The sequence below is a fragment of the Pieris brassicae genome, chromosome 3, assembly GCF_905147105.1.
Source record: "Pieris brassicae chromosome 3, ilPieBrab1.1, whole genome shotgun sequence".
In the NCBI taxonomy this organism is placed as follows: Eukaryota; Metazoa; Arthropoda; class Insecta; order Lepidoptera; family Pieridae; genus Pieris; species Pieris brassicae.
The window spans coordinates 4,569,863-4,592,513 of record NC_059667.1 but is presented as its reverse complement, the minus strand read 5'-3'; the positions used below and the strand labels follow the sequence as shown (position 1 = coordinate 4,592,513).

At 36.7% G+C, this 22,651-nt stretch overlaps 1 protein-coding gene and 1 long non-coding RNA gene across 2 annotated transcripts; one reads left to right on the top strand and one right to left on the bottom strand.

The window, feature by feature from the left end:
* The first annotated feature begins 217 nt into the window (after positions 1-217).
* On the top strand, positions 218-6,569 carry LOC123707216 (integrator complex subunit 8). Its single transcript, XM_045657083.1, has 10 exons — positions 218-316; positions 411-536; positions 706-909; positions 1,268-1,365; positions 1,582-1,712; positions 1,906-3,499; positions 3,997-4,159; positions 4,736-5,084; positions 5,533-5,776; positions 6,298-6,569. Exons 2-10 carry the CDS (start codon positions 419-421, stop codon positions 6,535-6,537), a joined length of 3,141 nt encoding a protein of 1,046 aa, XP_045513039.1. The 5' UTR covers positions 218-316; positions 411-418; the 3' UTR covers positions 6,538-6,569.
* Positions 6,570-13,466: 6,897 nt separating this feature from the next.
* LOC123707119 lies at positions 13,467-15,248 on the bottom strand. Its single transcript, XR_006753458.1, has 5 exons — positions 15,121-15,248; positions 14,835-14,900; positions 14,690-14,746; positions 14,372-14,499; positions 13,467-13,744 (listed from the first exon to the last, which is right to left on the bottom strand). It is a non-coding gene; the product is annotated as an uncharacterized LOC123707119 (long non-coding RNA).
* Between the last annotated feature and the right edge of the window lie 7,403 nt (positions 15,249-22,651).

Below are 22,651 nucleotides of genomic sequence, written 5' to 3'. Positions count from 1 at the left end.
TTGATTAAAATAAGACAATAATGATATATATATATATAGCTCAGAACGACGTACATGTTACAAAATACAAGTATTAAGCATTTCATGAAATTTGAGCAAAAGAACATGACTATAGTTGCTGTTTGTAGTCTGGGCTGTATGGACTAAAGTCCTTTGCCTTTCCCATTAGGGATAAATTAATATCATCATGTTTTTAGTCTGTGGTGTCAATTTCATTGATGGATGTCTGCTATCAAATATCAAAACTTCAACCACAGACTAGGTCGAGAATAAATTAGGAAAATATTGAGAAACGAATTAATTTTTATTATTAATGGTAGTATAATTTTTTCACTGATAGTGCTTTAATATTAGAAACTTACAGAGTTTCTATAATAGAAAAATGTGTTTTTTATAATTTCAAATCAAAGAAGTAGCCATGGATGTGGATCTTCTTAGACCGGGAACAGTACCAATATCGCCAGATACTTTGCTTTGGTTTGAGTTTCTTCTTGATCCTACATTACTGAAAAGACATTTGAGTAAACCTAATCCAGGTTAGTTACTTTTAAAACTATATAATACAAAATAATTATAAAATTTCAGTATTCTTATTTAAATCTATAAGGTCTTCTTTTATTTTGAGTATTTGTAGCTATCTAAGAATTTAAGTATTTCCATTATTACTTGATTAGTATCACTTATCAATCATTTTAATATCCACAGAACCATCAGGATGTCAGTTAATAGAAGAATTTCTATCAGTTGATGCCAAAAATCAAAATTCTAAATTAAGTGATAGAGTAGTAGATGTTGATGGCCCATCAAGTCCTGCTCCAAGCACACCAACTGTACTACAATTCACTAGAAAACAGCTAGCATTAAAGATTTTAGCACTTAAAGTTGCGCCCACACTTAATTGGAACCTAGGTATATTTTTCCTTTATACTACAATACAAACAAGAATATCTCAATTGTATTACAATCCAATGACATAATTAAGATATTGTTTTGAGTACAACTTAGTATATCACTAGTGCGAACTAATTATATTCATAATATCATTTTGTGATTAATTAGATATTTAACATATAATTAGTCTTGTACTAGTATAGAACATATAATTGCATGTATTTTTGTATGTATTTCATTATCACATTTGTTTTGTATTAGTTCAGTACAAGTCAAGGTATTCTTACAGAATCATATCTGCTGATTGATCATGTAACATAGATAAAAAGAATAACAAAGACAACATTCCCTCATAAAACATTTTATTGAATTTCAGATATCTTGGAAAAAAAATTACCTCCTCATATACAACAGCAACTTATGCAAGATCTTGTATTTATGGCAACAGATACAGCTTTTGCTGTTCCTCCTTTGGTATTTATTTATTAAATTAAATAATATTTCTAAAATGAAGCTGAGAAGTTATTTCTCATTAAAATTTTATCAAGTTCAAGTTTATTTTATCTCATAAAAATTTTAGTAGAATAATAATTATATTTTAGCTTCCAATTGTAACTATGTCTTAACAGCTTTATTTACTGTTTCCCCTTAATCTGTAACTCTATGTATTTGTTTAAACTTTGATTTTAGGAAATTCAATCTGACGTTCTGCAACAGCTACATGTGCAATTTGCTCTGACTTTGTATCACAGATGGGTACTAAGGTTTCCGGTCAAGTCTGCTCTTTTTATGAAATCATCTAAGCTGCCATACGCTCATTTGTAAGTGTTGTCTAGTTTACTACTGTGCTGTAAATAATAAGTCTAGTAAAATTTGATATTCATATTCTGTGAATTTCAACATTTTTTTTGTTAGAAGACACAATCTCTCATTTTAATATAAAAATATATATTTTTAGAGCATTATCTTGTAGATCTGAAAATAAAAATTGACAATTGAAAAAACTAATTCCAGGCCTGGCGCCCAAGGGGATAGTACATACAATCCATTAAATCAAAACTTTGAAAAAATATTGCGAATGTGTGAATCATCTAGGATACAAAGTATAAGATACTTAGAAGGTATTATAGCATACTATGAAGGAACTCTGGGTAGAAGAGAGTCAAGAAAAATAAAAATACCAGTTATGGAAACATTTGTGCATCTAACAGAAGATTCTGATGATATGAATCATGAGTGGAATGCTGGTGATGTTTATATTAGCCAGTATGAGTTAGCAATGCAAGTTCACTTTGATCTTTGCTATAATTACTTCTTTTATGGACAGCATGATTTAGCCAAAAAACACATATTAGGCTGTAGAGAAAACTCCAACCTCTTAGAAAGAGAAATAGCCACCTATGGTTATGGTGACGTCCATAAAGAAATGCCCTGGGAACATTTTTATTACGCAAGTATGAAGAAGGATGATATTCTGGGCTACATCAGAGCTCTGAACTTGGGATATGAGCTGTTGAATGAAGAACCACATTTACTTCAGAAACTTCAGGAGTCTATCGCGAATCATTATGCGGGTATTATCGGCATTTTGCAAGCTGATAATTTGGCACGAGAAATACCATTGGTGCATAGAGAAGTTGTTGAACTTGATATACAAGGATCAGCTTCTAGTGGAGCATTTACTGTAGCAAGAGATCTTTTAAATAGAGTGTCGGTACTGAACGCGATAAGATACGCGTTAGAGGGCGGAATACCTTCGACACACCCAGAATTTTTGAACAAATTCAAAACCATTGGTATCAAGTACTTTGATCTTCTCTTTTGGGCAATAGGGCCTGTTTTAACATCGGATTTGTCTGAAAAGGATTGGGAAAATCTTCGGATATTTTTCCTTCATCTAGCCACATCGAACTGTAAGCTACCAATAGATAGAATAGATGACTATCTAAAAAAATATGTCGGTGACGCATCCGAGAGAGTTCGGCGAAAATTAATATGTGACGAACATTTGGATGACATTTTAAACGACCCAAACGCAGTGGATGACGAAAATATGGATATTCCAAGAGAATTGCTCACTGATGATTGGGAGATGCCGAATTTCGATTTCAAAACTGTACCAGAGTTAGAAATGGGGAGGTTGAAGAAGCGGCTAGTTGAAGCATCTACGGCTGAAGATATTAGAATGCGTTTAGTGAAACTGGCTGTTATGTCGCCGTCTTCGCCATTGTGGAAGCTGAGTCCCTCGTGGAAGCCTCCGGGAGGGTTAGGGATGGCGTTTATATCATTGCCAAGAGGTTTCATGCAAGACTTTGGGTATATAGTGTCGGGACTGGCTCGGGCGAGAGTGGAATCTGGGTGTTCCAGGACGGCACTTTCGTTACTCTCAGTGTTGGAAAATGAGGCAAGGAGCCAGCTAGGTGTTGGGTCTGATCCAACATTATATCGTCTGTGTCGACAGTTGTCGTGGGAAGTTCTGTTCTTGCAGGTGAATGTGATGTTGAGTGAATGGCCCAATCACAGACTGAATTTATCGGCACTTGCCAATAAATGTAAAGGATGTATCGCTGCAGCGACATCTGGGGATGGGATTGTGCCACGACCACAGGTACCTTTTTAGATTAACCAAAAAAATTATTTTTGTAAGTCTTGCAAAACCAGTTTTAGTATCGGGTTCCATGAGCATGGGTTCAGAGGATAACGGTTTGAAGGGTACACACAGAATGTAATTTACACACATCTCTCAAAAGAATAATAAATGTAGAACTCGTGTTTGATTTAAAGGCCGGCAGCGCGCTTGCGAGCCTCGCAGTGCGAGTGGGGTGGCGGTGTCACTTAACATCACGTGAGCCTCTTACCCGCTTACTTCCAGTAGCATAAAAAAAATACCTGTTTAAAAACTACAGATAATATATAATAATACTTTATGGTATTTCATCAAGCGATTTTCCATTTATTGTTTTCAGTGTTAGTTTGATCCTTCTGTGCCTGACTGTAAATTGTATCCAATGGAACTCAGACCTTCCATTGTATATGTTTAAATCGACTGAACTAGTAATCAACATAATCAATTGTCGTGTGGTTGTAATTTGATTGTTATTTCAGGTGTTGGAAGGTTGTTGGATATGCCTGGTAAATGCGTGTGAGTGGGAGGGCGCTGGGGTCGTGACAGGCCCTGGTGAGGCGGCCGCGGCCGTCTGCGCAGCTTGCTTTGAACTACAGCGGGGAAAGGCCGCTAGGAAGTTTCCAAGACCGCTCTGGGACTATGGTAAGAAAAAAAATCACTCATTGTGATCGCTGAGTAGAGAGAAACACTCAGAACGTTATTTAAATAATATAACTTTCATATAAGAAAAAAACTTAATTATTCATAATAAAAATGAATGTTTAGTTAATAAAAAAAGTGCATTAGAATTTCCTGTATTGTTGGCAGCTGACATTTGCATATTACCAGTACTTAACATAATTTCTAAAATTTTATGATTAAACTACTGTTTGACATGAATAATACTAAAGTATCAGAATATAGACAGGTTGAGTAGATGTTGTTTTATGATTTAAAGAAATAATTATTTCGATGAAAAGATTGAGCGCCATTAAACATGAGTAATGCCTTTTTAACAGTTTAAAAATTTTAGGTTAACACTCACTTACATTTGTGTGTGATATTATTGTATCTCCATATGTATGAATGTTTCTTCATCATATTCTCATGATCCTTTTGTCTTGTCAAAAGTTCTAGAAAATTCAGTTAAGATATAGTGCACGCATTTGTGCCGCAGTTGACAGTATCTATATAGTCTTCTTATTTATTCACTAATAATGACAAATCGTTATATTACAGCTCTCTCTATATATAACAACGGAACAAGCGGTCCCGTGAAGCGTACAGCCGGGGGCTTGCCCTCGCATTCCAGGGATGTGCCAAACGCGGCATCCGAAGCGAGAAATGCGTTTAACGCGTTTCTGGCAACCCTAAGAGAGCCTTTAGCCGTCAGCGTAGTGTTGTCCCTTCTAGCGAGGATTTACAATTTAATAATAGACGACACGTCAGTGGAATTAGTCGTGGAATACACGAATCTGTGGCCCTCGAATATTTCCAATATAAATAATTATAATTCGAAATATGTATTGGAATCGATCACCGAATTACTGGAGAGGAGTTTGAAGTATTATCCGTATAATACGTCGTGGTAAGTGCATTATTTAATATTGTAGTTGATTTAAAGAAGTTGTTTTAATTTATTTTTATTTCTGCTGTGCTTTGAGTAGTGTTGGCGAGGTCCTAGGTTAGACCCCCGGCTGTGCACCAATGTACTTTCTGTCTATGTGCGCATTTAACATTAGCTCGAACGATGAAGCAAGCCGTTGTGAGGAAACCGTCTTGCCTTAGACCCAAAAAGTCGACGGCGTGTGTCAGTCACAGGAGCATGATCATCTACTTGACTATTGACAAATGATCATTGAACAGATACTGAAATCTAAAGCCCAGATCTACAATTAATAATTAAAAATAATATCCTAATAAGTTAAATAATTAAAAAAAAATCGCATGCGAAGGGACTTTAAACCTAAAGTTTGTCTTACTTAATGCATTTATATTTCATAATCAACTATCCTATACGATTTCTGGAAATCTAGGTTACGTCTATATGGTGACGTGGAAATGGCCTGCGGTCGTTGGGCACCGGCCCTTAGACGTTACCTTTGCGCCTTAGCGGCCGGTACTTGGCACTTCGCGAAGCGTGCCCCAGACGAAGGCAGTATAACGCGTCGTGCAGCACGATGTTGTCAGGCATTGGCATCGCCTGCGCAGGCGGCCGCGTTATGTCAGCTGCCCGACGAACCAGACTATGTTACAGCTTTCAAATGCTTCGCGGAAAAGGTAAATATACACGCTTTATGCCCATAAGTCTAAGCTAAAATTACTGTTAACGCATTATTATAATTATTTTTTATAAATTGTCTGCACAAAGACTTCATTTACCATAACGGTATAGCCTACAAATAAGTAATGAACACTAACCTTATTTACTAAAAAGTAGGGATGTATATATATAGTATATAACCACAACAATTAATTCATAGTACATAACATAATTTTACAAATGAGATATGTGTGCGATTCGGAAACGAGAGTTAGCGCTAAGTGTGACTCCCATTTGTCAAAAACGTATTTAGAGACGAGACCAAATCGTCTTAAATAGTACATCGACTTAAGCCAAAAAAATTGTCGATTCTTGTTCAGGATTAGAATTTATAGTCCTGGTAAACTATCTGAGTTCATACAAGAACTCAAATAAAAGCAATTTGTACGGTAAATGTAAACGGAGTCGAAGTACGCTTTATTAATTGAGCTTTTGGTTTGTCTCTTATTTTAGTCAATGGTAAATTTAACACTTTCAGAGCAGCAACGCCGCGGATGCAATGGACGGTTACTACGGATGTTTATGGGATGGCACGCTTCTAGAAATTGCCGTTGCCCTTCATAATCGGCGTGGCGAAGGAGGCAGAAAGGCCCGTACAGTAAAAGCCGCTGGGGCTTTAGAACTTAACGCTAACAATAGTGAAGATATACAAAGAGAAGCCGCAGCTATCAGGCGGGCCAGACTGCTAAGGGCACTTACGAATCAATATGTTGCTTAAATAAAACCTTTTTATTAAATTTATATTATCTATGTTTTTTTTTATTTGTATGTACTGTCACATATCACCGACTACTGTCATTTGTCATTGTTGTCATACTGTCATTTTAAATAAAAGGTGGCTGGAGGCTCTCACAGTGAACGAAGGCTCTCGAGTACGTCGCGGTCATTAAGAATTATGACGTTCTTTTCTTGATGATGTTTTTTTTTAGAAATATTTCGACGTGCCAGTGTGCACGTTCTACATATGCGCGAATATTTTTGGATTTGACTTACGTCAAAACCCTTTTGGTGATAGTGATGTTATCAAACAATAATAATATTGCCTGCGATACAATTTAATTACACGAAGTTAGTATGAACAAAAAGTTTTGTTTGATATATCAGAACTACTAAATTTTAAAGATTATTTATACTCATATAAGGCATAGACATTTAAGTTCACATTGGCGCAGAGTCGAGGCGACGCTACGCGCCATCTTTTACACCTATAGTATATATGTCACAGTAAAGTAGTTAAATCAGAGAGTTAATTGAATCTCTAGACAGTTAATTAAACGTCGATATTCAATCAAGTCGTAGCATTTTGATTTTAATAAAGCGACGTCGAAAACGTTTAACTATCTGTCTGACCGAAAGCCAGCGTGTTGATTAACAATGTAAAACAAGACTGCCATGATTACTTCATTTGTTATTGTTATTTCGGTGTGATCGTAGAGAACTGAGAGCTTGCAAATTCTGTGTTTTACATTATTGTATATAGTTAGGTTAGTCTTGTTGCCTAGGATCGTTTAGGAAACTCTAGGAAACACTTGTCTGACGGAACTTTAGCGACTTGATTGAATATCGTTTTTAATTAACTATCAAAAAGTGTTTTTCTTAATATCTAGAGACTCAAGTAACTCTCTGATTTAAGTACTTTACTGCGACATATACACCCCCATTATTTTATTATTAAGGTACAAATTTGTATTATAGAAATAGGTATACTGCAAGTGCGTGACGTCGCGCATTACTCTGGTCGCCTAATTGAAAAGTTTATCTATTCTAATTTTTGTCTAATGCGATTTCATCGTGCTAGGAACCTGTCATGTAAACGACTAAACTAAAGATTGTTGCAGGCTAATTATTAGTGACATCAACACGTAAAACCTTTTTTACTACATATGTAAAGTGTTATATGGAAAACAATTACATTTTAGATACCACAAAATTCTCTTTATTCTTACAAGTAGGTAGGTTAATCCTATCCGTGGATTAATAAGAAATCTAATTGAGAAAAAAAACTTTAAGTTTAAAGGTTTGTATTATTCCTATAAAAGCATCATCAATTATTATGATAATGGCCAGTCGGATCATTAATTGACCATTGGTTTTACTTGTAAGGATTGTTAATATAAAGCGACACGTTAATAGGTAACTCGCAATAATATGTAATCGTTTATAATAATTATATCATAATATAGTAAGTAATCAATGTTACAACACACAATGGTTACATTCCACATTTTAAATCATATCTTCTAATTTACGAGTGGAATATTATTTACAAACTAGAGGACCCAACAGACGTTGTCGTGTCTTAACTATGAATATTAATTTCGAATTGTTATAATTCATTTAAAAAAAAATCAGAAACAAAGTGTTTATTATTCTATATGCCTTATGAAATACGATATTCTTTGTTTGTTTTTCTGGTGCGTATAGAAATAGTTTTGGTTGTATTCCTAAACGGAAACAGGCGACATATAACTGGCCATGTGAAAAACATAGCTTCAAGATTAATGCCACAAAAAATTTAGCTACTGAAATTATTCTATATGTATTTTATCAATATAACTCCAATTTATTTTAAACAATATTCATTTTTTTACATCCTCTTTGAAGATATTTGCAGCACGCATTCGGTCAATGTTATGTCAAACGCCATAAGGTTACATGAAAAAAGTTTTTTGTTTTAAATGTTTTTTGTAAAGTTGCTATGAAGCACCGAAGAAAAAAATTGCTATAGTAACAAAAGTATTCTTAAATTTTCTGACAATAACAAACACAAAAAAAAGAATTGGCGAAATCGGTCCAGCCGTTCACACGTGATGCCGTGACCAAGGGATTCATTTATATATATATATATAGATTACGCTATCGAATTCTCGTATCAACTCGGCAAGCATCTGCCATTTCTCTATGGCATCGTGGGCGTAGCTATAGATAAAGTCTACCATACTTTTTGCATGTAACAAAAACATCCGCCTCACGGAACTCCCAGAATAGAAATATTTAAAAATGCTTATAAACAATCAATGAAAGAGACATATATGTACTGTCTCTTTAAGGGCCTAAAGGCTTCTACATCCCCTTTGAGGAGCACTTTCAAGCATATTCGTCAGTATGAAACCAATTGTAAAATTTTAAAACATGATATTTGGCAATCTACTAATATCTTGATACTGTATATCAAGATATTAGTAGATTGCCAACATACTCGATGATGAAACTCAGCTGCAGGTATAAATCCGAATAACTCCTCTGAACACTCCGTGGTAAATGCGAACGTCTACCCCGCATCTCTACGCAACGCCATATAAAAATATCAAGTACATATATAGGGTATGAATATATTACAACTCAAATATTCATTGAATCAATTAAATGGCCGTTTATTTATTCATATAGGTTTGCATTGATTAATAAACTAGTTAATATTCATAAACCTACAAACTAAAAGCTTTGCGCATCATTTACAGAACGCCCAACATCTGTAGCGTCCACGTTAGCAGAGCATTGACCCTGAACGAGATTGTAAAACCAATTATCGTAAACTTTTCATCATCACCCTAAACCTTAAAAACACAAACAACGTCTGAAAATGTATAAATATTTATTTATTAATATTGGTTTCCGCGCGTCCTTACAGAATGTGTACGTTATTCGATGCCATCTCTGATGTCGACATATCTTCGCACTCCTGTTTAATTTAACAAACAATTATTAATAATTTATATTCACTATGCTTTCCCGACTGCTGTCATGCTAGTATATAGTACATCTAACTTTGTATTAATATACTTTTAATTTATATTTTATTTGTATTTTTCTGTTTCTATCAAAGTGATGAGAGAATAAAAAAGAAGTGTACCTGCTACACAACAATACGCTCATATGTGTTCTAGTAGTTGTAGTATAACATATACACGTGCTAACGCTAATATTGCAAAAGGCGCATTTGATACTTCACCTTTTTGGACCCAGTGGTGGAATAGTCTGAAAGAAAATATTCGTCTTAAAATGAATACAAACGTTTAAATTATCTACATTCGTTACTACGATAGGATGTGACTGTGTCATGGACTCGGCCGTGTGTTGCATATAAGTACATGAATAAGTTTAGTAACTGGTTCTAATCGATAGATTTTGACGACAACTGATGAATAAATTAAAAAGGAATATCCCATCTTCTTCGACTTATATAATTTATACTAATTGCAAATATATAAAATGGCGGCGTTTCCCCCTCCACCGCACGCATGCATCACTGTAATAGCTTATAGTATTGAGTCTTTAGATCTTTAGCTATCTGATTATATAATTTAATTTAGGATGTATATGATACTACAACACCAAACTATATCGCCCAATGTTGTTTTCGTTAGGTTCTTTGGATGGCCCCCTTATATAAGGGGGCAATGCTTATGGTAGAAGTATTCACGTCAAAACGACGTGCCGTCATGACAAATTAATTGAAAAAAGACATGCACGTTTAAATAACAGGCACGCTAGGTTTATGACACATAGCGCTATAGCTTTTATTTAAGTGTATAAGACTTTAGAATATTACCTTTGTTATTACCACAGGAGCAGGGTTGACAATCCGATTTCTTGCATTCGCATGGCCCATTGTAAGAACAACAACAATTACCTAATAGATTTAAGGATTTCTGTTTCAAACTTTAAATTTTTTTACTGTAAGCGATACGCTGTAGGGTAAAAGAGGGTAATGGGAGTCACTTAAGCGAGAACTCAAATAACATTTTAATTAAAAAGAAAGTATTTATTATAACTGCGTGAAATAATAATTTGCTTATTAAACTATCATTAGAGATCAATTTCAGTCACTTTGGCAATCAACTTTGGGTCGCAAACATAACCTTCAGCTGACTCCCATCCAGTGCACTCCGCGTGAGCCCATAGTCCACACGAGGTACACCTATACCACATCTCGTTGTTTCTTCCGAATTCGTCGCATACTAGGCATCTGTTTCTAGCATTTTTTGCGTCATCATCCTCATCGTCCTGGCATAAGTCGTCAGTGCCCAACATCCGATATAGAAGTTTCGTTCTGTTCTTGTAATACTTGGCGCTTTGCCTTTTCAGGACCTTTCTTCTGTACTTTAGTCTTTCTTCCTTGTCCTTTGCCTTTCCATGTTTTCTCTTTTCATGCAACCAATCGCGTCCAGCCATTTTTGAAGCTTGATTAAAATTGTGCTTCACATTGAATTTTTCAGCATATTCGAAAGCGACTCTTCTGATTTGATTAGCAGTGCAACCATAGAAAATATTTGCCATTTTCTTCACCAAGTTCGCTAGCTCGGCTTCTTCCTCACGACTAAAGACAGTGAATCGTCCTAGATGTGGTGCTAAGGTAGAACCTTTTTTTATCCTCTTCTGAAGGCTTGAAAAAGGGATTCCCATTACTTTAGCAGAATTTCTTATAGAAGAACCGCCATCAATGAGCTGTATAGCTTTATTTAGGCTATCAGAAGACCAGGAAGCCTTTTCAGTTGTCCTGACGCGTACTTTCGGCATGAATCTCATTACCCACAACTACACTAATGAGTAAAAAATAAAAATAAAAAAAAACTTTAATACACTGATATAATCTGAACTGCATATCACAATTTGAAACGTCTAACTAAGTAAGTGTAAATGTCATAACCGCATACTGCAAGATATTTGGTACTTACCTTCTAATTTGCATTTACGAAAAATTACATCAGCGGAGCGCAAAAAGAAAACACGGTCGTTTCTCAGTGGCGCATGAGTGGACTTGCGCGAGCCGAGCCGGCTGCGCGGGAGCCTGAAGCGGGGGCTGAGGACGCTGTTTACGCGTCGGTCTCATGTAGTGTTTCGTAGTGGTGTGGGTGACTCCCATTGCCCGCTGACTCCCATTACCCTACTCTCCCTAAGCTGCACGGGAGTAGGGATCTTAGAGTTAGACCCAAAATCAACGAAGAATATCAACAAAATAAACGGACGCAATCATGTGTCTGGCCCATTAGGGAATTTCGTGTCATGGCTCAATGTTATATTAGTACTAGTTTATAACCTTTGAACTTGGACGAAACAACTGAAACGGAAATTTGACATTTATATTTATCTACAAAACATTCGATACATCTCAGATAAAATTACAAAGTTGTTTATTTTGAATTCTCAGTATATAAATACACTATCAGCAGATTTTATGTACGTGCTCAGCAAACCCTTTGTAATAAAATAATTTGCTTAAAAATAGTTTGAACACATATATATTATTGTATGTAACAGGGGGACAACTGGCAGGAGGTTCATATACCTTATGGATATACGTACGTGGAGGATATACCTTGTTGGCCTTTTAAGAATAAGTACGCTCTATTCTTGACGAACCTTAAATCATTTTTTTTGGAAATACTATATTGGGCAGCTGGTTCCACATAGTGGTGGTGAGCGGCAAAAACTGACTTAAAAAACGCTCAATGGTGGAATGATGGACGTCAAGTTGATACGGAGGAATTCCGTATTCTTCCATAGACGAAACTTATATTTAAATTTGAGCTTTTTATTTATTATTGTTTTTTAAATATAATTACCAAAAATAGGTACACACAAAACAACTAAAAATACCTTAAACTTACCTTAATGTATTGTTATAGAAAAAATCTAAGTAGTTTCAAAGACATAATATGACAATTTGTGAATGTCTCTTTAAGGGCTTTAAGGCTCAGAAACGAGACTAAACACGGACTGTATGTTACAGTATGTCAAAATCCAACACAGTTTTAGAGTACGGGAATCGCAGATTTTTATTAGTCCAAAAATCGTAGAACTGATGTCGCAAACATCGTATCGCGTGTTACAAAAACTACCCGCGCTAGTAAATTTAACAAAATGAACAAACAAATATTTCACGTTTGTGTAAGCTTATTATATGTTAGCGCTATACAACGCCTTAGCTATTTGCTTTAATTTAAAAATAAACGAAGATTAATATACATTACTTATTATTTCGCTATGTTAGTAGGATCGATGTTGCATAGATTTTGTTTAACAATATCAAATAAAGCGATAAGGTTCGCTCTTGTGTATTGTTATTTATAGGCCAATAAATCATCATAATTTGTTTATGCACATTATATTCCTTCAACACATGATTTTGTGACTCCAATACTACACAAGGATTATATGAGTCATTAGAGACGCTTTATTATGCCTCACTTATTTAAAAAATAATATATCATATGCGTTCGAATGCTAAATGAGGTTTTCAGCCCTTATTACTTCTTTCAACCACTGCGGATTGTGTCTTTTAACCAGGATTGCAATTTTTATATTATTTTCTACACTTATTACATAACAATAGACCACTTTTTTATTATTATTTATTTTCTTCACATACCTCTTCACAATAATTTTGATAACGATATGGCAGGTCAACTTTTAGTTTTGGATGTTCTGCAACAGCTGTCGTGATTAATTACAGATTCCAATGTTGGCAAATAAAGGAGTCTAAGCGTTTTATAATTACTAGATTTAAAATCAGAACAGTACAGTACAATACAATACAATCCGTGACTCATACGAATAATAAAAATTGGGTCGTTTTAACGCGTTCCGATCTGTGTATTGCATTTTAGTTAAATTGTGTGAATAAAAGATTACATTAAGATTCATCTTTTACTCGTACATGTGTATGTAAAAAATTGGATACATAGTATTCTTATTAGCAAATGTTACAGAAAGATAACATTTCCAGGTTATTAATCATTCGTAACATTTCAATATCTATATTGTATTGGTATAATAAAAGATAAAGTAAATATATCTTAGTATCTTAGTCCTCTTAATTTAGTCGCTATTTTTCGTAAGTGCCAAGGTATTTCAAGCAATTAGGGCAGAAGTGATCCGTGTTTTTTGCTGAGCTTGAACAATACGGGATGCAGCAGCAACAACTGTAAAATAAATATAATGACAAAACATTAGATTATGATAGAGGTATTTGGTGCTTCACCTGCTTTATTTTAGTTTAATTAGTTATTTTCATCAGCCTCTTTTTTAGGCCTCCTTCATTTTACTGCAGTACGCCCTGGACTATCCTCTTTGCACCCACTTGCAGTTTTGTAAAAAGCTGGAGGAGTTTTTTACCCGTCAAGCGAGCCGATCTATGGTACAAAAGGAAGTTAGGACAACAAATAGAAGAAAAATATAGATTAGATAGAGAATTATGTATAAAACAAATTTAAACTGTATATTGTTAACATTTGTAAAAAATGAAAATAAACGGGCTTTATTATAATTGATTTAGAAAGAATTTTACATTTTTTGCATGATCTAAATCTGCTTTTTGTACAAACCAAAATCCTTTACATATCAAATATTTTGGCTGTTCTAATGAGACAAATTTTAGACGCGGTGACATCCAAGGTTTAATAATTTACAAAAAGGTATCTCTGTTTTTAAAAAAACAAGGAAATTAAGCGAAATCAAGTAAATGTTAGACATATATTATGTCAAAAAATCTATTAACGTGTATTGAAAAATATTATATGTATATTAATTATATTATAGATAAATAATACCATATTAATCCACAAAGGGCAGCAGCTATATGAGTCCTTGCAGTAGTTGTATAACGAACCCTGGTCTTCACAGTACTACCACAATGAGGACATGTTATTGTGGAAGTCTCTGGGCCGAGCAGGACGGCCTAAAGCACACAAAAAACTTGTAGAGATAAATAAAACTATATATATCCACATATGTAATAAATCGTATTACGGGTTAAAACGCGTCTTGGGACTTAGTACTAATAAACATTTATTTAAGGGATTCACACGATTCTAATATAAACTCGATTTAAATGTTGAGCTAAACATGGTAGGAATAAATTTTATTACCGTATAAGAAGCCTTGGTCTCCACAAGTTGTAGCTGATTTGTAGTCATGGTAATATCCTAAAAAAATAAATACCAATACCGTTTTATTTTAATCTTAAATTAAAGGTACTGTTCGTTTTTATACATCATTGGGCGCAAACATTACCTCTGTATCATCTCTACCATCATAAAGATGCTGTTTATCCATTATGACGGAATTCATAAGTTATAACTGAAAATAAAAGCAAGTACAATCAGTATTTCTTTTACATAATTATTAATTCTAATTGTATAATTACATCCTATTTATATAATCTATTCCATCTGGAAATCATAGATATTTCCCGTTTATTTAACAACAAAAAATACTTGTGTAAACCTCTTCCTTCGAGATTAAATAACAATTATTAATTAATAATAAACATTGTTTTCCAAACATTCAGTTATCTTACCTTAATTAAACTAAACTTAGTAATTCCCTGAAGCAGACCAAAAATGAAATTGCGATTAACACAAAACAAGTCTACAACAAACGAAATCCTCAATACGTTTGAGATTTGAGTTGAGATGAAGGTCAATCTGTAAGCGTACGCTACAAAATTCCTCTACTTAAATAATGCTTCATTGAGTGATAGCTAAGGTGACCAGACGTCCCGTATTGAATAGGACTGTCCCTTTTTCCAATAACAAGTCCTGGTGTTCCTGAGATGAACCGTGGGACGCAAAATTGTCCCGTTTTCAGAAACCGCGCGAAAATTTGTAAATATAAAAATGCCAATCGTGCCGCCGCTTCGAAATCTTCGATGTTACATTTTCTCAAGAAATCGGAAGCGCCTACTTTGAAAGACTTAAAGATATCGCCGTGGCAGAAGGCGTCAGGGCTTTCATGATACGCGAAAACCACAGTTTTCGTTCTAATGATTGTGCATAGAAATTGATTAATCATGTTTTGATCACAAATTTACATGCGCGCGTTCGTACGCTAATAAATGAAAAGCTATCGTATTGCCATTTTTACGCCTACAGCCATTAAAGAATTAAAAGATTACCTTGGTATGTGCACTTGTATTACAATACTAACCGACGCTTCAAACCACGAAAACAAGAAAATATACCCTATTGTAGTGTGCTTTATTTAACCTTACGTAGGTGTGCCTTACTTGCACATTTTAGATTTCCAAGACCAACCTGGTGAAACTTCTGACATCAGTGTCAATTATTTAAACCAACTGTTGGCACAGAATAATTTGACAGCAAAAGTTGTAGCATTTTGTGGGGACAATGCCACCGTCGATTTCGGAAGTGCAGCTAGGCGAGGAACTAACAATGTATTAACGAAATTACAATCACCTCCGAAAAAGGAATTAATAGGTACTGGGATGTGGAGCCCATTTCATTCACAATGCAAATAAATCTACTGTAGATGGGCTTCCAGTAGATTACGAAAGCATTATTGTGAAGATTAATATAGAAATAGAATATAAACAAATGCTCAGCTGTAGCAAAACCAGATGATTAACTCTTATGCCTGCTTTGGAGAGGATTTTAAAAATGTATCAGCTGAAAGTTTTTGAGCATTGAAAAATTTCCCCTAAAAACCTTTTTTGAAGATCCCACATCCAACTTGTGGTTTAATTTTTTACACACTCATTCAGCGAGTTTTCATCAAGCTTTCTTGAAACTTGACGGTAACACTGTATCGGCTATAATTGAAGCTTCAATAGAAATCAATTTATTAAAATACAATTTAACCCAGAAACAGACCTTTCTTCCATTTATGGTCAGTCAATAAATGTTAAAATTGAAAGATAATGGTCCTGAACAAATTGTGGACATCTGAGGAAACCAGTTACAAATTTCAGTTCTAAAGGCGATGTTTTTTTTTTTATAAAATAGGGGGCAAACGGGCAGGAGGCTCACCTGATGTTAAGTGATACCGCCGCCCATGGACACTCTCAATGCCAGAGGGCTCGCGAGTGCGTTGCCGGCCTTTTAAGAATTTGTACGCTCTTTTCTTGAAGGACCCTAAGTCGAATTGGTTCGGAAATACTTCAGTGGGCAGCTGGTTCCACATAGCGGTGGTGCGCGGCAAAAGTTGCCTTGAAAAACGCTCAGTCGTGGAACGGCGGACGTCGAGGTGATACGGGTGGTATTTTGTATTCTGCCTCGACGTCCGATGATGAAACTCAGCTGCAGGTATTAATCCGAACAACTCCTCTGAACACTCTCCATGGTAAATGCGGTAGAAGATGCAGAGTGACTCCACATCTCTACGCAACGCCAAAGGATCGAGCCGCTCGCAGAGGGATTGGTCATCGACGATTCGAACCGCTCTTCGTTGGATACGGTCAAGTGGAAGGAGCTGGTACTGGGGAGCCCCCGCCCAGAGGTGAGAACAGTATTCCATGTGGGGCCGTATTTGCGCTTTATAGTTGCAAGCAGAGTTGCAAGTGGTGGCCCGGAGTGAAGTACCGTCTCGCCTTGCTGAGCACACCAAGCTTTTTGGAGGCTAATTTAGCCTTTCCCGCGAAACTGAACGTCGTTCGATATGTCAATGCCAAGTATTCCGATCCTGGCTGTGGCTTCAAGAACAGTGTTTTCGAAAAGAGGAGTAGCGACAAAGGGTATTTTTTTCGCGGAAAACGCGCAAACTTGTGTCTTCTTGGGGTTAAATTGGACTAGGTTTAGTCTACCCCAGTCCGAGACTCCACGTAGTAGAGTTTCGACTTCAGACACAAGTTTGTTCCGGTACTCATCGACAACTGCCCGAGAAATACCTGCCCGGCCAGTGTAAAGAGTATCCCCAGTGATGTCGTCCGCATAGCAATGAATGTTGCTAAGTTGCAACATGTCATTGATATGCAGAAGAAACAGGGTCGGGGATAGAACACAGCCTTGTGGGACCCCAGCATTCACGGGTTTAAGGTCGGAACATGCTCCGTCGAAGACGACCTTGATGCTCCGATCGGCCAGAAAGCTGGAGATCCAGTCGCATAGTTTCTCGGGAAGCCCGTAGGCTGGAGGCTTCGAGAGCAGTGCTTTGTGCCACACCCGATCGAAGGCTTTCGCTATGTCCAAACTAACCGCTAGCGCCTCCCCCTTGGACTCAATTGCTTCTGCCGATCTATGTGTAAGGTATACTAGAAGGTCACCAGCCGAACGACCACGACGAAAGCCGTACTGATAATCGCTAATCAGCTGGTCGCCCTCTAGATACCTCAAGAGCAGGCCATTAATAATGGATTCCATTATTTTGGAGAACAAGGAGGTTATAGCTATCAGACGATAGTTGGACGGATCAGAGCGATCGCCTTTTTTAGGGATCGGATGTATCGAAGCGGTCTTCCAGCACTTCGGGACAGTGCCGAGCGAGTACAGGTACCGGAATAGGCGCGTCAGGACCGGAGCCAACTCAGGAGCACAAGTACGCAGCACAATTGGAGGGATACCATCCGGCCCGCTCGACTTATGAATGTCCAAGGAAGATAGTGCCTTGCGAACAGCACGTTGCCGGAATGTGATTTCCGGCATTGAATAATCACACCGCGAAATCGTCGGTGGTGATCCCCCTCGGTCATCCAAAGTCGAGTTGGACGCGAAGAGACAGCCCAAGAGGTCGGCCTTCTCCTTCGCAGTGTGGGCGAGCGAATCATCCTTCCTGTGCAGCGGTGGAATGGATGGCTGACAAAAATTCCCTTGTACAGCTTTGGCGAGAGACCAGAAGGCTCGAGTCCCCGAAGGGAGTTGGGCCAATCTCTCGCCAAATCTGGCGATGTGCTCTGACTTTGCTTTAGCGATTTCCCGTTTGAAGGACCTGGAGGCTGAGTTATATGCTTTTTTATGTTCGCTGGTATTGGCATCACGAGATATCGCCGCTTCCGCCCATGCATTAAAGCATTCTCTCCTTAGACGCGATGCTGCCTTGCAAGAACGCTTAAACCAGGGCTGTGACTTGCCACCGATCGGCGCCGCAGAAAATGGAATAAAGAGTTCCATGCCCTGTAGAACCACTTCGGCGACAGAGGCAGCGACGGAATCTGGAGCTTCCGACGAAAAGCACATAGGCCCCCAAGGGTAGGACGCAAAGAAAGACCGCATCCCATCCCAATCTGCTGACCGATAGTGCCAAATACGGCGACAACCCGAAAAACGGGGCCGGGGTGGGCGCGTAGTAGGCACAGTACTCCGGACCACGGATGTGAGGTCAGCAGAAGGTCCAACAAAGAGGGTTTATGACCATCCACATCTGGTATTCGCGTAATCGCAGGGACCATTTGTGACAGGTTGTAAGCTAAAGCAAAGTCGTGAAAGGATCTTCCCGCGTGATCGGTGGTTTCCGAGCCGAGCCAATCGGCATGGTGAGCGTTAAAATCGCCAAGTATCACAATTTCAGCGGTAGGAACCCCTTCGAGCAGGGAATCTGTAGCCATTTGGATGTGCTCGATGAGTCGGTCAGTTTCGGTATTTCCACTATGGGACCTATACAGGCATGCGTAGAATCGCGGATGGTCATCGCAGTCTACGCGCAGCCAGAAGCTAGATAGGTCCCTTCCTTCAAGCGACCCGAGGCGACGAGAACAGATATCCTCTCTGACGTACACGCAACTCCCGCCCGCGGCACAAATGAATGTTCCAATTTGTACCCCGGGTAGGAGAGGTAGGATGTATCAGCCGGGGAGGATATCTGAGTCTCAGTAAGGAAGAATAAGGCCGGCTTCGCAGTTTCGAGGTGAAAGTGAACCGCGTTAAGATTAGAGTTGAGCCCCCTAACATTGGTAAAGTCCACTGAGAGCGTGGAAGGGGATGCCTTCGGTAAATTCTTCCGTTTGCCCCGAGATCGAAACCTAAAGTTAAAGTTTTTTGCGCAGTTTTTGCCCACCCCAGAATACGAAGGGCAGCCTGTGCATCCACCACCGAATACTGATTGTTCCGATGATGGACGCTCAGAGGGGGATTCTCCACAGCGGAAACGTGTGGTACCCCCCTGGGGTAATCTCTGTTTAAACTGCATCTTCATATTCTGGGGGAGGGAATTGATGGACTGTGACAATTAGTGTGAATATAAAAAATCGTGCCGAGGATTTAATTTGTACTTGTAATCATCACTTCACCAGCTATATTAAAACAAATACGTTCTTCTGATAAATATAAATGTAACTAAACATTTTGGTTACCTATGTATTCGGGATTATAGGGATTCGTAACTTTTAAGCTTACTAACCTTTTCTATATAAATAACTTTAAAAAAGTGGTTTGGTTTTTCATTGACAACTTATTATTTAACCTAAATTAAACCAATGTCCCGATTTAAGTGAAAGAATAAATGGTCACTTTAGTGATAGCTTACTACGTACAATAAGAAATACGCTGCTACGAGTTCATACGAGATTGAGAGAGAAAGCGATATTTAATATTTCAATAACAACAGTTAGGTATTATTTAAAATTGTTGTTGACGTAACCCTCTTAAAAATAGTAAATTAAACTCCAAATTTGGGGCTCCTACAGTCTTGGTTTTTCTGTTTAAATCATATATACAAATAAATATATTCTATAAAAAATATATACTTTTATAAGAAAATATGAATTTTTAATGCGACATTACGTACTGGCAGAGTTTTTTACCGTTAAAGCGTGCGACTCTCGACCCTGAAGTCGTAAGTTTCCCGGCTTCATCAATGAAATTTTTTGTTTGTGCGTTTTAGGTAAAGAAACAGGAATGCGAAAGTCGTATAACAAGACGAACGAACGTATAACAGACACATAAGGCTGTTCAACTACTTGCCTATAAAGGAAAATCATGAAAGAAACAAATGCAACCGGAGTGTCATTATTTTATTTGTATAGTTTTTAATTTTTATAATATAGTAAACAATTATGTTACCTACTTCGAATCTTAGAATTTCACTTCACTTCAATAAGCACGTTTTCTTTTGAAGTAGGTATATGCATATGTATTATGTAATGCAATTGAATATTTGCATACTAAGGGACGACTAATTCTCAAGAATTATAAGTATAAACACGTGATTCTGAAATCAAGATCCATTTCGTGTTTACATTTCACGGTACTTGACATAATCTACGGTTACATGAAAAAAGTTTAAATTGTAAAAGCGTTATGCTATAGTAACAAAAGTATTAAAGTAAATTTTCTAATTATCAGCGCAATTTTCTTAATTTCATCAACAAAACATTCGATACATCTCAGATACAATTACAAAGTTGTTTATTTTGAATTCTCAGTATATAAATACACTATCAGCAGATTATATGTACGTGCTAAGCAAACCCCTTTGTAATAAAATAATTTGCTTAACAATTGTTTCAACGATTATATATATTTTTTGTATGTAACAGGGGAACAACTGGAGGGAGGCTCGCCTGATATTAAGTGATACCGCCGCCCAAAGATATACGTATACGTTGTTGGCCTTTTAAGAATTGGTACGCTCTATTCTTGAAGTACCTAAAATGGAATTGGTTTGGAAATACTATATTGTATTGTCTTTTGTTAAAATAGCTTTTACACATTAAGAAAAACACTTTTTGAACGTATTAAAGCTATGTATTATAATTAAAACGTATAGTTATTTACATACTATATTGGGCAGCTGGTTCCACACAGTGGTGATGAGCGGCAAAATCTGACTTAAATAACCCTCAATGGTGGAATGATGGAAGTCGAGGTTATACGGAGGAATACCGTATTCTTCCATGAAGGAAACACTAATATTTATGTATTAAAATTTGAGCTTTTAATTTATTATCGTTTTTTAATATGATTAACAAAAATAGTTAGACACAAAAGAACTTAAACTTACTGCTATTTAACGATATAGAAATAAAATTTCTAAGTGGTTTCAAAGACATAGTTGATGACTAGCGATGATTTGTGAATGTCTTTTTAAGGGTTTTAAGTTCAGTAACGAGTTTCGTTACTACTACTACACTTAACACGGACTGTAACTTCTGTATGTCAAAATCCAATACAGTTTTAGAGTACGGGAGTCGCAGATATTTGTTGGTCCAAAAATCGTAGAACTGATGTCGCAAGCATGGAATCGAGTGGTAAAAAACTGAAAACCCGCGCTAGTATATTATCAAAATGAACATACAGTTGATTTGACAAAAAAATATTAAGCTAATTATTATAAGTTAGCGCTATATAAACCCTTGCTATTTGCTTTAATTTAAAAATAACTAAGTTTAATATACGTTTCTTATTATTTCGCTCCCTGCTGATCGATGTTGCATAGATTTTGTTTAACAATGTCAAATAAAGTGTTTTGATGATGTGTTTAAACAATAAATCATCATCACTTGTTTATGCACATTATATTCCTTCAACACATGATTCTGTGACTTCAATACTACACAAGGATTATATGACTCATTAGAGACGCTTTATTATGCCTTTATTGTTTGTCATTAGAACATTGTTTTTTCATTTGTCATTGTTTTAATTATTTGTCATTAGAACTTAGCTTCAACGTATTGTTACGAAGACGGTTCGACTGCAATGTTTCTAGATTTTTACACTACTTAAAGAAGTTTTCAGGAGGCTGTAATATGATTTCTGACCGTTTCAGGAGAGGGTCAATCACATATTAGAAAATTGTAATTTCCATAATGTTCCCTAGTTTTCAGGAAGCTGAAATATTTTTTCAGTCAGTTTCAGAACATGTGTAGTCGAGTGGTGCAGTTTTCAGGAGACCCGCTTTCAGGCGTTTTCAGGCCTAGTTATACCCCTTTGATGGAGGAATATTCTAGAACGAACTTTCTAGGTGTGATACAAGGACGAAATGATACGAGAGAGAGAGAGAGAGAAGATCGGAACTTTCTCGAAGCTTGACTGAGCACTCTAGAACGCTGTACGACAAGGATGGAGCAATGTGCGAAAGAGACAAAGAGTGCGGACGTTCTAGAATTGTACAATCGCTACTCAGTAGCTATCCCGCCTAGAGATCGCCGCCAATAATCT